At 34.6% G+C, this 10,289-nt stretch overlaps 3 protein-coding genes across 6 annotated transcripts; 1 reads left to right on the top strand and 2 right to left on the bottom strand.

Moving 5' to 3' along the window:
- Positions 1-226: 226 nt before the first annotated feature.
- Positions 227-920, top strand: LOC133031747 (uncharacterized). Its single transcript, XM_061105365.1, has one exon. It carries the CDS (start codon positions 369-371, stop codon positions 768-770), a length of 402 nt encoding a protein of 133 aa, XP_060961348.1. The 5' UTR covers positions 227-368; the 3' UTR covers positions 771-920.
- A 1,683-nt stretch (positions 921-2,603) lies between these two features.
- LOC115704378 (triosephosphate isomerase, chloroplastic) lies at positions 2,604-5,767 on the bottom strand. The gene is made up of 9 exons (XM_030631592.2): positions 5,547-5,767; positions 4,947-4,973; positions 4,597-4,666; positions 4,077-4,200; positions 3,757-3,841; positions 3,515-3,647; positions 3,221-3,394; positions 3,038-3,120; positions 2,604-2,928 (listed from the first exon to the last, which is right to left on the bottom strand). Exons 1-9 carry the CDS (start codon positions 5,748-5,750, stop codon positions 2,872-2,874), a joined length of 957 nt encoding a protein of 318 aa, XP_030487452.2. The 5' UTR covers positions 5,751-5,767; the 3' UTR covers positions 2,604-2,871.
- A 120-nt stretch (positions 5,768-5,887) lies between these two features.
- On the bottom strand, positions 5,888-10,207 carry LOC115704357 (transcription factor bHLH121). 4 transcript variants are annotated; one of them, XM_030631577.2, is made up of 6 exons: positions 9,960-10,207; positions 9,411-9,532; positions 8,957-9,084; positions 8,381-8,860; positions 8,110-8,292; positions 5,888-6,021 (listed from the first exon to the last, which is right to left on the bottom strand). In XM_030631577.2, exons 1-5 carry the CDS (start codon positions 10,055-10,057, stop codon positions 8,134-8,136), a joined length of 987 nt encoding a protein of 328 aa, XP_030487437.2. In that variant the 5' UTR covers positions 10,058-10,207; the 3' UTR covers positions 5,888-6,021; positions 8,110-8,133. The 4 variants fall into 4 exon arrangements, with proteins under 4 accessions (XP_030487437.2, XP_030487443.2, XP_030487431.2 ...); XM_030631583.2 differs by lacking the exon at positions 5,888-6,021 and adding an exon at positions 6,369-6,856; XM_030631571.2 differs by lacking the exon at positions 5,888-6,021 and adding an exon at positions 7,167-7,545.
- Between the last annotated feature and the right edge of the window lie 82 nt (positions 10,208-10,289).

The raw sequence follows: 10,289 nt of genomic DNA, 5'->3' as shown, positions 1-10,289 counted from the left end.
TGTTTCTCGAATTTTTAAGGCTATTAAAAATTTTTCTTAATTATGAAAATGGTTAGATTTAAAAACAGCTTAAGGGAATTTTTTTTTTAGAGATATAATTTAATGTATGTAAAAATTTAAGAAACAGAAATTTTAATTAGCTTTTTTTTCACACGCTAACCATAGTTTGCCAGATGTCGCATTTGTATCAATTGTACTGAAATGTTGAAATAGTCAGTCACACACTCACAGTCTCACACATAACATCTTTAATACTTTATGCCTTCTTAGAAGACACTTTACACCATACTTGTTTGCTATAAATACATACACAGACACATATATAGTAATTTTGAATTTAAGAACCAGCTAAAGGGCCCTCCTCAACAATGGCCTCCTACTACGGAAGAAGAAGCTCAACAACCACATCAATCTTAGAAGGGTTCACTCTGTCACCGCTGCCGTACCCTGTTCTCCTCATTCTAGCAGTTGCTTTCATCTTTCTTGGTACATCCTGGTACTTTTCTTACGAGGAAGCCGTCGAAACCGCCGAAGAACAAATCAATTGGGTTCTCTTTGTAGTCCCAATTATTATTTTGCTCATCGTTCGTTGGCTCTCATCTATGGAAAACCCAGATGCTCTTTTTGCCATCTCACCCTGGGACCGTCGCCGGAGAACCCACCACGTACCGTCGGAGGGTAGCTCGCCCTGGGGCGTGGCTGCTCTCATCCTTCTCTTACTGGTTCTGCTTCAGTTCCACTCTGTCTTTCGTGATAGTTGGTTAATATAATATATATATAGGTAATTTCTTATATAATTTATTAGAAGAAGAGTGTTAGTTTGTTCATATTTCTTTTATGTTTATTACGCAATTTTAAGAACTTGGGTTTTTCTTTTTGAAATTACGGTTTTTGAATGAGGTCATAGATGGCTTTGTTTATATCTCTGTATCTATATATGTCTTTCTTTTTCTTTTTCTTTTTTTTCTTTTTTTTTTTTTTTTTTTTTTTGCCTTAATCAATACAGAACACGAAGTACTGATCTTGATCTTTTGACTCAAAACATTATTAGATTTTCTTTCTGCAAAAACATGAAATAAAAGTTTCTTCTAGTTACTTTCAGTAATTATGTAAAACAACAATTGGAAGTGAAATTATGTAAAATTAGTTCATGAATAGTAAGAAAAACATTGTCGAGACCATATTAGCATGCTTGCTTGAGTGGGTTGCTTTATTTTGGAAGAAATAATTGTCTAAAAGACAAGAAAATCACTAACTTGAAGATCAAGCGAAAAAAATAATAAAAAAACTAAATTCTATTCCAAATGGTTATGAAATTAGATCATGGTAAAGGGAGAGGGAGAGGGAGAGGGAGAGGGAGAGAGAGAAAGATGTACTCAGTTCAAAAGAATCAAAACTTGAACCACTTTTTTCCTAACTACTATTTAAACAGATGGCAGCAATCTAAATGGCGAAATTTTTTTCTTCTTTGGGTTGAAACAGAATTTCCAGGAATATTTTTAGAATGTGAATGTTATACATGAATGGTTAAATAGGTCTATTTCAATCACTAGAGAATTGTCACAATGTTATATTTGTTTATTAAATTATGCAAACCTACCCACAGCCCTCAGTGGGTCCATTTCTCATCATGCCCACAACTACAATAGCAATAGTAAGGAGGAAGGTTTTGCCACATTCAAATTATATGCCTAATCAATGAAAGTGACCTTAACCTAAAGGCCAAAACCAAAACAAGTGAAAAAGAAAAAGAAAACAAGCCAAAAAACCAACACTACATGTCATGTAACTAATCTGAACTCCGAAGAGGACTAAACCATTTGGAGTGAAACGAAGACTGGTAAGAAAGCAAAACCAAAAGCAGCACAAGGAAGATGGCTACTCCCCACGGTGAGCTCCCGGCTTGTGGTGATGTTCTTGCTGGTGTTGCAGGCCGTGGACGCCAAAACTGAAAGTTTAACAACCCGCTCGAGGAGGAATATGAAGCCATGAAAAATATCAACAAAGCAGGCAACACAAACATGAAGAGCTGAAAGTTCACTGCTGTTTGCTGCATCTGAGCTTTGTAGCCAGTGTATTGAGATAACCACAGTAATATCATAACAATGGAAAATATGGCCATTAAATGAAAAGATGGGGCAGAGATTGAGGACACAGTTTGGCTTGTCCATCCCTGCTTCCATTGTGGACCTCTCCTCTTAGGGTACAACCAGTCCATTTTTTTCTCATTCACACTCTTTTATCTCTAAATATGGATGTTAATGTAAGGGTTTTATATATGATGTCAATACAAGCAGGGTGTACATTTTATATGATTTATGCCTTGCTTTGGCATATATGCTTAGAGTGAAGGATCTACCTGACAAACTTTCACTTTGGACTGATGCCCACTCAAGGATTTGATGCCCACTTTGTATCCCCAAATGAAGGATTAAGCTAAAACTTTCGTCACTTTACTCATCGAGCAAAAGTAAACTAAGGGGCAATAGCTGACAATTCCCACGTGGGATAGAGAATTTGGGTCAAGAAGAAAGGTTAAGCTGATACCACAAGTGTGAGGATGTTAGCAATAGCATGTAACTATAACTAGGCTGTCTTGGTGCTTTAGAAATCAAATAATTTGTTCACATTGAACCAGAAAACAGAAACCCTGAAATACACTCCCAATATATATTGTTCAGGAATTATTTATGCTCATTATGATGTTACATGAAAATCAAATAATATTTTCTTCATAATGAGGAAGACATTCAAAATTGATACAAAAACCCCATACAATGAAACTCACTCGTACTTTTACATTTCTCATATTATGCTTGGATTGAGTTCTCTTCCCTTATTTTTGCACTTGTAGGTGAAAACAGAGTAAAATTAGGCAGCAACTTTCTTAGAGGTAACAGAATTTATGATGGTAGCAAATTCAGGACCCTGCAACAAAAAACACAAAAAAGAAAATAATTTTATCCCCTGAAGTTGTCATAAAATTGGAAAATTAATATCATCAACAAACTTCAACATAAATGTAAGGTATTATTACCTTTAGAGAAGCGCCCCCGACGAGAAAACCGTCAATATCTTCCTTTTTCGCGAGTTCAGCAGAATTTCCACCATTTACAGACCCTAAAACAAGAGTTGAAATCGTTGGAATCATTAGCAAGTTCTGTAAATACATAGAATACAGAGTAATGACAAACAAAATGGAGTTGTTGCATATAATAACCTCCATAAATAATTCTTGTTTTAGATGCTACTTCTGCTGACACATTGTTTTTGAGCCAGTCACGAAGGGCTGTGTGCACTTCCTGAGCTTGTTCAGGTGAAGCCACCTTTCCGGTACCTATAGCCCATACAGGTTCATAAGCAATGACTATGTTATCCCAACTAGGCACTGCATCTGCAAAATAGGGACAAGAAAACATCTAAAATTGGTAAGAGATACAATAGCACAAATACAAATATATTTCCACATGAACAGATAATCCATGAAAAAGAAAAAAGTGCACAAAAATTTTACCAGCATAAGCTTTCAATTGTTGAAAGCAGACATCAAAAGTTTTTCCAGCTTCCCTTTCTTCTAATAGTTCCCCTATGCAAGCTATTACTCCAAGACCCTCGCTCAAGGCATAAGCCGCTTTCTTTCCTATAAACTGAAGGCAACAAAAGCTGAGTGTGATTCCAAGTACACACCATCAAATATAATGGACAGATATGTTCTCCAAGAAACCTAACTAAAACTAAAGTTCTTTAATGTATCACCTGATCATCTTCGCCGATAACATGTCTTCTCTCTGAATGTCCAAGAATAACCCATTTGGCACCAATATCCTTCAATTGTTCGACACTAAACAAAATATGCATATTAAACACATGCAAGTTCAAAGTTGCACAAACATAAGTATATGGTGATTGTCCTGATGACTAAAAGCTCTAGACATACTTCCTATCTAGATAATTGTAGAGAATAAACATTGATAGAATACTACATCAGCGTTATAAAAGGCCCAGGAAAATACATATATTATGCTGTAATGAAACAATAACATGTTTTCCAAAAAAAAAAAAAAGTAGAAACAAACCTAATTTCCCCCGTGAAAGCTCCGCCTTTTCCAACCCAAGAGTTTTGGGCAGAAATCTCAATGCGATCAGTTAATGAGTTCTTCACCTGATCAAGGTACACAAAGGGTGGTGCTACAACAACATCTGCACATTAGATGAAACTAATCAAATTATTGATATGAAAAATTGTGAATTAGATGAAACTAAGAACCAACTTCTAAGATTCTACTGCTTAGGAAACCCTAATCAGACAAACTGGCCAGAGAAACACACACATCCAACAGCAGTTTTGAGCACAATCAAATATCCATGTTTTGATCCTTTTCAACATAACATAGAAAAGTCCAAGGAGCTTAAGTAGTTAAAATATTAATTACTGATCTTGATCCAATACCTACAAGCACAATTTTATAATTCATCCACACGAACTATTCTCCCGTCTGCATGTATCGAGAGATCCCACAAAATAAAAAAAAATATCCTAAAACAAGCTTAACTACGCAGGCTATTAAAATTTGCACGATAATATTTTTAACATACCAACATCATCCTCCAATTTTGCAGTGTTCAAATCAGAGACCAGCTTGGTGATTGAGTCTTTTGTGCCGTTCTAAATAGTAAAAAAGAAAAAGAATCATCAACTAATTTGCATCTCTAAAGTAGAACAGAAGTGGATATGCAAATAATATTGGTAGCATGCATCTTAAAATTCGTGGTCAAAGGAAATTCTAATTTGACTTTCTTGTTCTACTGATAAAGTCAGGATCTACTATTAACAGTATTATATACACAATCTTTTAAAGAGGGTGCTAAATTTTACACTAAAGCTATAAAAAGATAAAATGGTGGTATAATAAATGAATCTTTTTTAAGATAGTACTTGTACTTACACACTTCCAGTTCCCACCAACGAAAAACTGCAAGTGAAATACGAGAAGACAAATTAGAATACAGAAACATGAGAATTGAGAAATACCAAACATTCCAAAACAAAAAACACTCAACAGAACAGACCAGAATAAATAAATTATGATTAAAACTGTCTAATTGCTTCAGAATTGCATCTTACAAGTTCATAAGTACATATATCAAACCATTATTTAAAGAGAGAGAGAGAGAGAGAGATTACACAACTATAAATCTGAAGAGTTGGAACAAACTGCAGCAAGAAAAGAAATTAAAAATTGTTCCTAATTTGAAGATCAAATAGAAATACGGCCACTACATACTTTAGGCTTTTGTTTTTGTGAAAGCTTAGTCTATAAACACACATTGATTTTATTTCATTTCTTCAATCATAAGTACTAAAAATTCTTCACTTCTTCTAAACCCAAAAAAAAAATACAAATGAACAATGAATCTTTAGTACTTTCCTCCTTAATACAAACATAAAATAAATAAAACCATGAACAGAAATCTAAGAATAATTATTTTTTTAAGAATCGACATAGTTTTGTTTTTATTTGTTCCTTAATGGAGAAAAAGAAAACCTTTCCGGTGCCGGCCATGGTGACGACGGCTCTAGAGCCCTTGCGAGAGGAAGAGAGGCGGAGATGGGAATGGAGGTGTTGGAAAAGGGATTGAGTGGGTGAGAGTGAGTTGGAGTGGTCGAGCTTGAAGCAGGAGCGTCGGAGGCCGGAGAAGTTTGTGGGTCCCGCGAGTTGGGAAGCTAGAGAAGTGGAGGTTACCGCCATGGCTGACTCGATGATAAGCTTTTTTTTAGCTTAGTTTTTAATCGAGGGTTGTTGGATTGGAGGGTTGAGGAGAGGACTGCTTTTGTATACTTTAGAAGCAAGAACACTGTGAGAGAGAGAAAGACTAGCTCTTTTACCTGTGGTGTCTGCCTTTGGGTTCTTGATGAAATGGCCAAGCGTACGTTAGCGAGAAGGAGACATGTTTCCCCCATAGGCGCACCTTTAGCGCGTTTAACGCACGCCACCAAACCCTTTCTTTTCTTGGGATTAGCTGAAATAGACATTAATTAATTAGGTTAATTTTTAGATAATGTCAATGAAGTCACAAATTATCTTCGCACATTTGTTTATTATAATTCTCACTAATTTTTTTCATTACATCAATTACCAAAAATATTTTTTTTCTTAATATAAATAGTTAATTAAATAGGATTTTTTCATTTTTACACTTCAAAATAATTTTTTTTGTATTTTTATAAAATTTTATATAAAAACTCATATTGCAACTAACGCTGCAACCTAAATCGCAACAAAAATTGTATAAAAATTTCTACTGCAACTAGTGCTACAACCACTTTAGAAATTCAAACTGTAAATTTGAAAAAAAAAATTAAAAAATTAAAAAAATATAAAATAATTCTCCTTTAAATTAAAGAAAATCATCAGCTTTCGCTCAATTCTTATCAACCGGAGGTTCACCTCTATAAAAAAAATAGAAAAAGGAAAAAACTTTGGGGTTCAGAGTAAAGTATTGCTAAAAGGAAAATATCTTTATGGGTGACTTCTATTTTTTGAGGTAAGTGTTCAACGCGTTTAAAATGCGCTTGGAGCTTAAATTTTCCTCGCAATAATAATATTCAGTCGCTCACGGTTGCAGGTGTCACTGTCCTTTAACGAGAAGGTGGCTTATGATTTACACACAAAACGTCGTCGTTTGCTGCTTTGCTTTCTAAAGCGTCCATTCCAGCAAGATAATAGTAAGGATCCTTCTCATTCTGCCACGTGGTGATACAAGGTAAAAAAAAACCAGAGTACGAAGGATGTGGATGGAGTGGTGTGAATCTTCACTCCAAATATGTGGTCAATGGCTTATGTGGATTGTGGACCTGTTTGTACATATATGTATATATGTACATATATATACATTCATCCAAGTTCAAATGCTCTTTCAAAAGCTAATCATAACAGATATTCATAAAAATCAAATCAAATTCCCCTTCTATGATCAAAATATTTCTATAAAGCGGTTTATTTCAATTAATAATTGGTACTAAATTAATTAAAGAACAAGATGGCAGAGTAGAGATCAAGGTTCAGATGTCTTTGATTTGAAAACTTGGTTCAATAGATCTCAACTGTATTCTTTGGCATATTATCAAATGAATGTAAGCAATCACATAAGTGAGACATTTGATCAAACCTTATCAGAAGCTTTCATTAGAACACTCTCTGTGCATATCAAGAAACAGTTATTAATTTTGTAATGATGAGATAAGATTTTTGGCCTTGGTCACCTCTTTTGTTGCTCCAAAAAGACAAAATTTCATGTAGAACAAACAACTATGTATCTCAACTTTATCTCTACTTTGGCATAATGGTAATCAATCCAAATATCAAATGCCCATCATTTCATCATTGTTTTAATTAGGTCCTTAATTTAGACAAACCCCACACACATCTTTTCCCAGCTTTCAAGAACCATTTTTCTGGGATTGGACTATCAGAGCCATCATTTATGGTTCTTTCACAGCACAGCATACTTTATCTAGCACTGTCACCCTTTAGAGAAAGAAGTCTGGAACTCAAAACAAATGCAATAAAAACTCCTATAGCCCATGTTATAGCTATTACATTATATCAAGATTCAAGACTGCTAATAATCATTAAGCAAAAAAAAAAAATGACTGCTATTAATCATAGAAATGATCATCTATAAGATATTCCTCCCATCCTAAACTGGATTTCAACCTAGAGTATCAGTATCCAAATACAAAGATCACAAGAAGCAAATCAATATTAAGAATCTTTTCTCATTACGTCATTGTGAATTGTGCATTTACAAATTATCTTAAAAGCATATTCATTGTCAACAACATTAGAATTCTAAATACAAACCGCCAGTCTTGCTGCATTCACGCAAGAGAGACCTGGAAAAGTATCCAGGTTAAACTAATCAATAATAGCAAAAGCAATAAACCTGACTTATATATTATGTGGTTTAACTAAAAGTGACCAATTCAAAGAAGTTAAATAATGTCAACCAATGAGGATGTACACAACAATCAAATATATTAGACTAGCAGGCAATAGAATTAAATCAACAAGCACAAGTTCGAGAATGGAAATGAAAAATAAAAACCTGTTTTTGTTGTAATCTTTGCCTTCAATCTTTTTTTTGGTTATCGGGCTTTCTGCTGCTAACTATGCTATTAGATGAGCTGTCTTGCACGCTTCGAGAAGAAGAACATCTACTTGAAGAGCTTTTTTCAGTGATTTTACATTCCTTACTCACATATCTTTGAGATTGCCCTTGACCTGAATCCTGCAAATAAAATTATAAAAGAAAAAACAGAATGACTCTGATTTACATTCAAGATGGTGCCAAACTTCTTATAAAGTCAGCAACTAACCTGATCTGTTGCAGATCCAGGAGTCTTCAACTCCAGATTTGTGGCAACATCACTTGAATCCTCACTTTTTTCAATCTTGCTTTCTCCTGAGGACTTATTTCTAGAATCTTGTTTGCCAGAAACATTGGACCGGTGGACTGGTTGAACAACTGGAGACACGTACTGTTGAGACTGCTGCTCAACCAGGGTACTCGGAGTTATATATGGAACAAAAGTTGAACAGGGGTTAGGAATGACGCCTGGATTCTGATTTCCATAATACGGATATGGCTGCATATGCGGATGCATAGGAATGGGCCCTTGAGGCATTGATATTGGAACTGGATATGGGTATGAAGTTGGTGCCATGACAACTGAGTGATCCATAGCAGCCCAAGGAAACATCGTTCTCACTCTTTGCTGACACTGAACGTTAAGGTTTTCAATGTCAGACTTGAGAGAGGTTTTCTCTTCTCTGAGATCATTTTTCTCCTGTGTCAACTGTTTTTAAACACAATAAATTGATCAACTATATCAAGTCAGTTTAAAGATTTGAAACCATCTATCAAATAATGAAAAAAAATATAAATGGATCACCTCGCGAGATTCTTCATTTAGCATAGTATATTCAGCTTTAAGTTTGTCAACCTGTGATGTCAAATCCTTCAGCAATTGGATAGTATCGGTTAAGATAGTTGCTTTGTCATTTTTTGGTCTGTCAGGATCTGCATGTTAGAATGAAAAACATGACAATAAATCAAAAATGCAAAAAGAAAACATCACAAAGATGTACCATTATCATATTTACAACCAAAGATGAACTTGGAAAACTAGAATTGTCAACAACAGACACCTCCGTAAAATCTGGCCAAAGTTTCTCAACTACTTCTCTTAAACCTCAGCAACTGACTAGAGTTTCATCCCCTTAAGTTTTGCAAAATGTAATTTAATAAAATAAAGTTCAAAGCCACACAAAAATTAAAATCAGAATCATCACATGTCATCTAATTGAGTTAACAACCATTAAAAATTTTCAACATAGTTTTTCTACCTAAAACACTTCCTAATTCGATAAAGTGCTCGTTTAATCGATCCCGCCTCAACTTCTCTCTGTCAGCCTTCTGAAGCTTTCTTGCAACTGTGCCATCCTTGGTTTCCCCCTCAGGTCTTTTACTACAAAAATTTGTACATGAATTAAGCATGAGAAACAGTTACGTTAAAATAAGCAAACACTAATACCACTAACCTAATTAAAAAAAAAAAAAAAAAAAGTACCAATCTAATCAAATTTACTAACTTTTTCATGCACAAGTAATGTGCATAACACAATTACAAATATTCCCAACCTAGAATAATAACATATATCATTGCTTTAGTTTCTGAATTCTTTTCAATACAATTGTTATTTCACTCGCTCAACCACACCCCCAATTTTGACTACAACGAACAATAATCAATACTATGAAATTGATAATCCGCATTGACTACTGCATAGGGAACTATTGATGAAAATATATTAATCAGCAGAGAAAAAAACAAACAAAAAGGAAACATCAAGGGTTAATCGGTAAATTGATCCCATATATGGATTAAAAGAAACCTGGAAGTGGGTTGGGAGCGAGCGGAGGAAGAAGGCAGGCCCGGATCTGAAGGTGGATTTGGGGATTGAATGAAGTCGTCGTGTTGAAGCTGATTCATTAGGCTAGGAGATGAACTGTTAGGGTTGAGCAAGTTGAGACCTTTAACGCAGTAGAAGAGAAGAGCTTATCTATCAAATATCTGGTCTTTCGCCGTTGTTCTTCTTACCGGTAATTTTGAACTCTTTTTTAATTAACATGGATACAATACTTGGACGACAATATCTACAAACACTTTATTCTCTTTTTTTTATTTTCTTTTTTTAAAAAAAAAAATAAAAAATCACTAACCA

The sequence above is a fragment of the Cannabis sativa genome, chromosome X (assembly GCF_029168945.1).
Source record: "Cannabis sativa cultivar Pink pepper isolate KNU-18-1 chromosome X, ASM2916894v1, whole genome shotgun sequence".
NCBI classification, from domain to species: domain Eukaryota; kingdom Viridiplantae; phylum Streptophyta; class Magnoliopsida; order Rosales; family Cannabaceae; genus Cannabis; species Cannabis sativa.
The sequence above is the reverse complement of the archived record's forward strand: the minus strand, read 5'-3'. Positions and strand labels throughout refer to the sequence as shown.

What these genes read in the sequence shown, in the direction of transcription:
- LOC133031747 (XM_061105365.1), top strand. Translation starts at nt 369, where the DNA reads ATGGCCTCCTACTACGGAAGAAGAAGCTCAACAACCACATCAATCTTA.
- LOC115704378 (XM_030631592.2), bottom strand. Translation starts at nt 5,750, where the DNA reads ATGGCGGTAACCTCCACTTCTCTAGCTTCCCAACTCGCGGGACCCACA. An exon ending in TTGGTGGGAACTGGAAGTGT is followed by an intron (nt 4,667 to 4,946) that starts GTAAGTACAAGT and finishes TTTACTATTTAG; the next exon opens with AACGGCACAAAAGACTCAAT. An exon ending in GCTTTCACGGGGGAAATTAG is followed by an intron (nt 3,842 to 4,076) that starts GTTTGTTTCTAC and finishes TATTTTGTTTAG; the next exon opens with TGTCGAACAATTGAAGGATA.
- LOC115704357 (XM_030631577.2), bottom strand. Translation starts at nt 10,057, where the DNA reads ATGAATCAGCTTCAACACGACGACTTCATTCAATCCCCAAATCCACCT. An exon ending in CGAATTAGGAAGTGTTTTAG is followed by an intron (nt 9,085 to 9,410) that starts GTAGAAAAACTA and finishes TCTAACATGCAG; the next exon opens with ATCCTGACAGACCAAAAAAT. An exon ending in TAAATGAAGAATCTCGCGAG is followed by an intron (nt 8,861 to 8,956) that starts GTGATCCATTTA and finishes GTTTAAAAACAG; the next exon opens with TTGACACAGGAGAAAAATGA.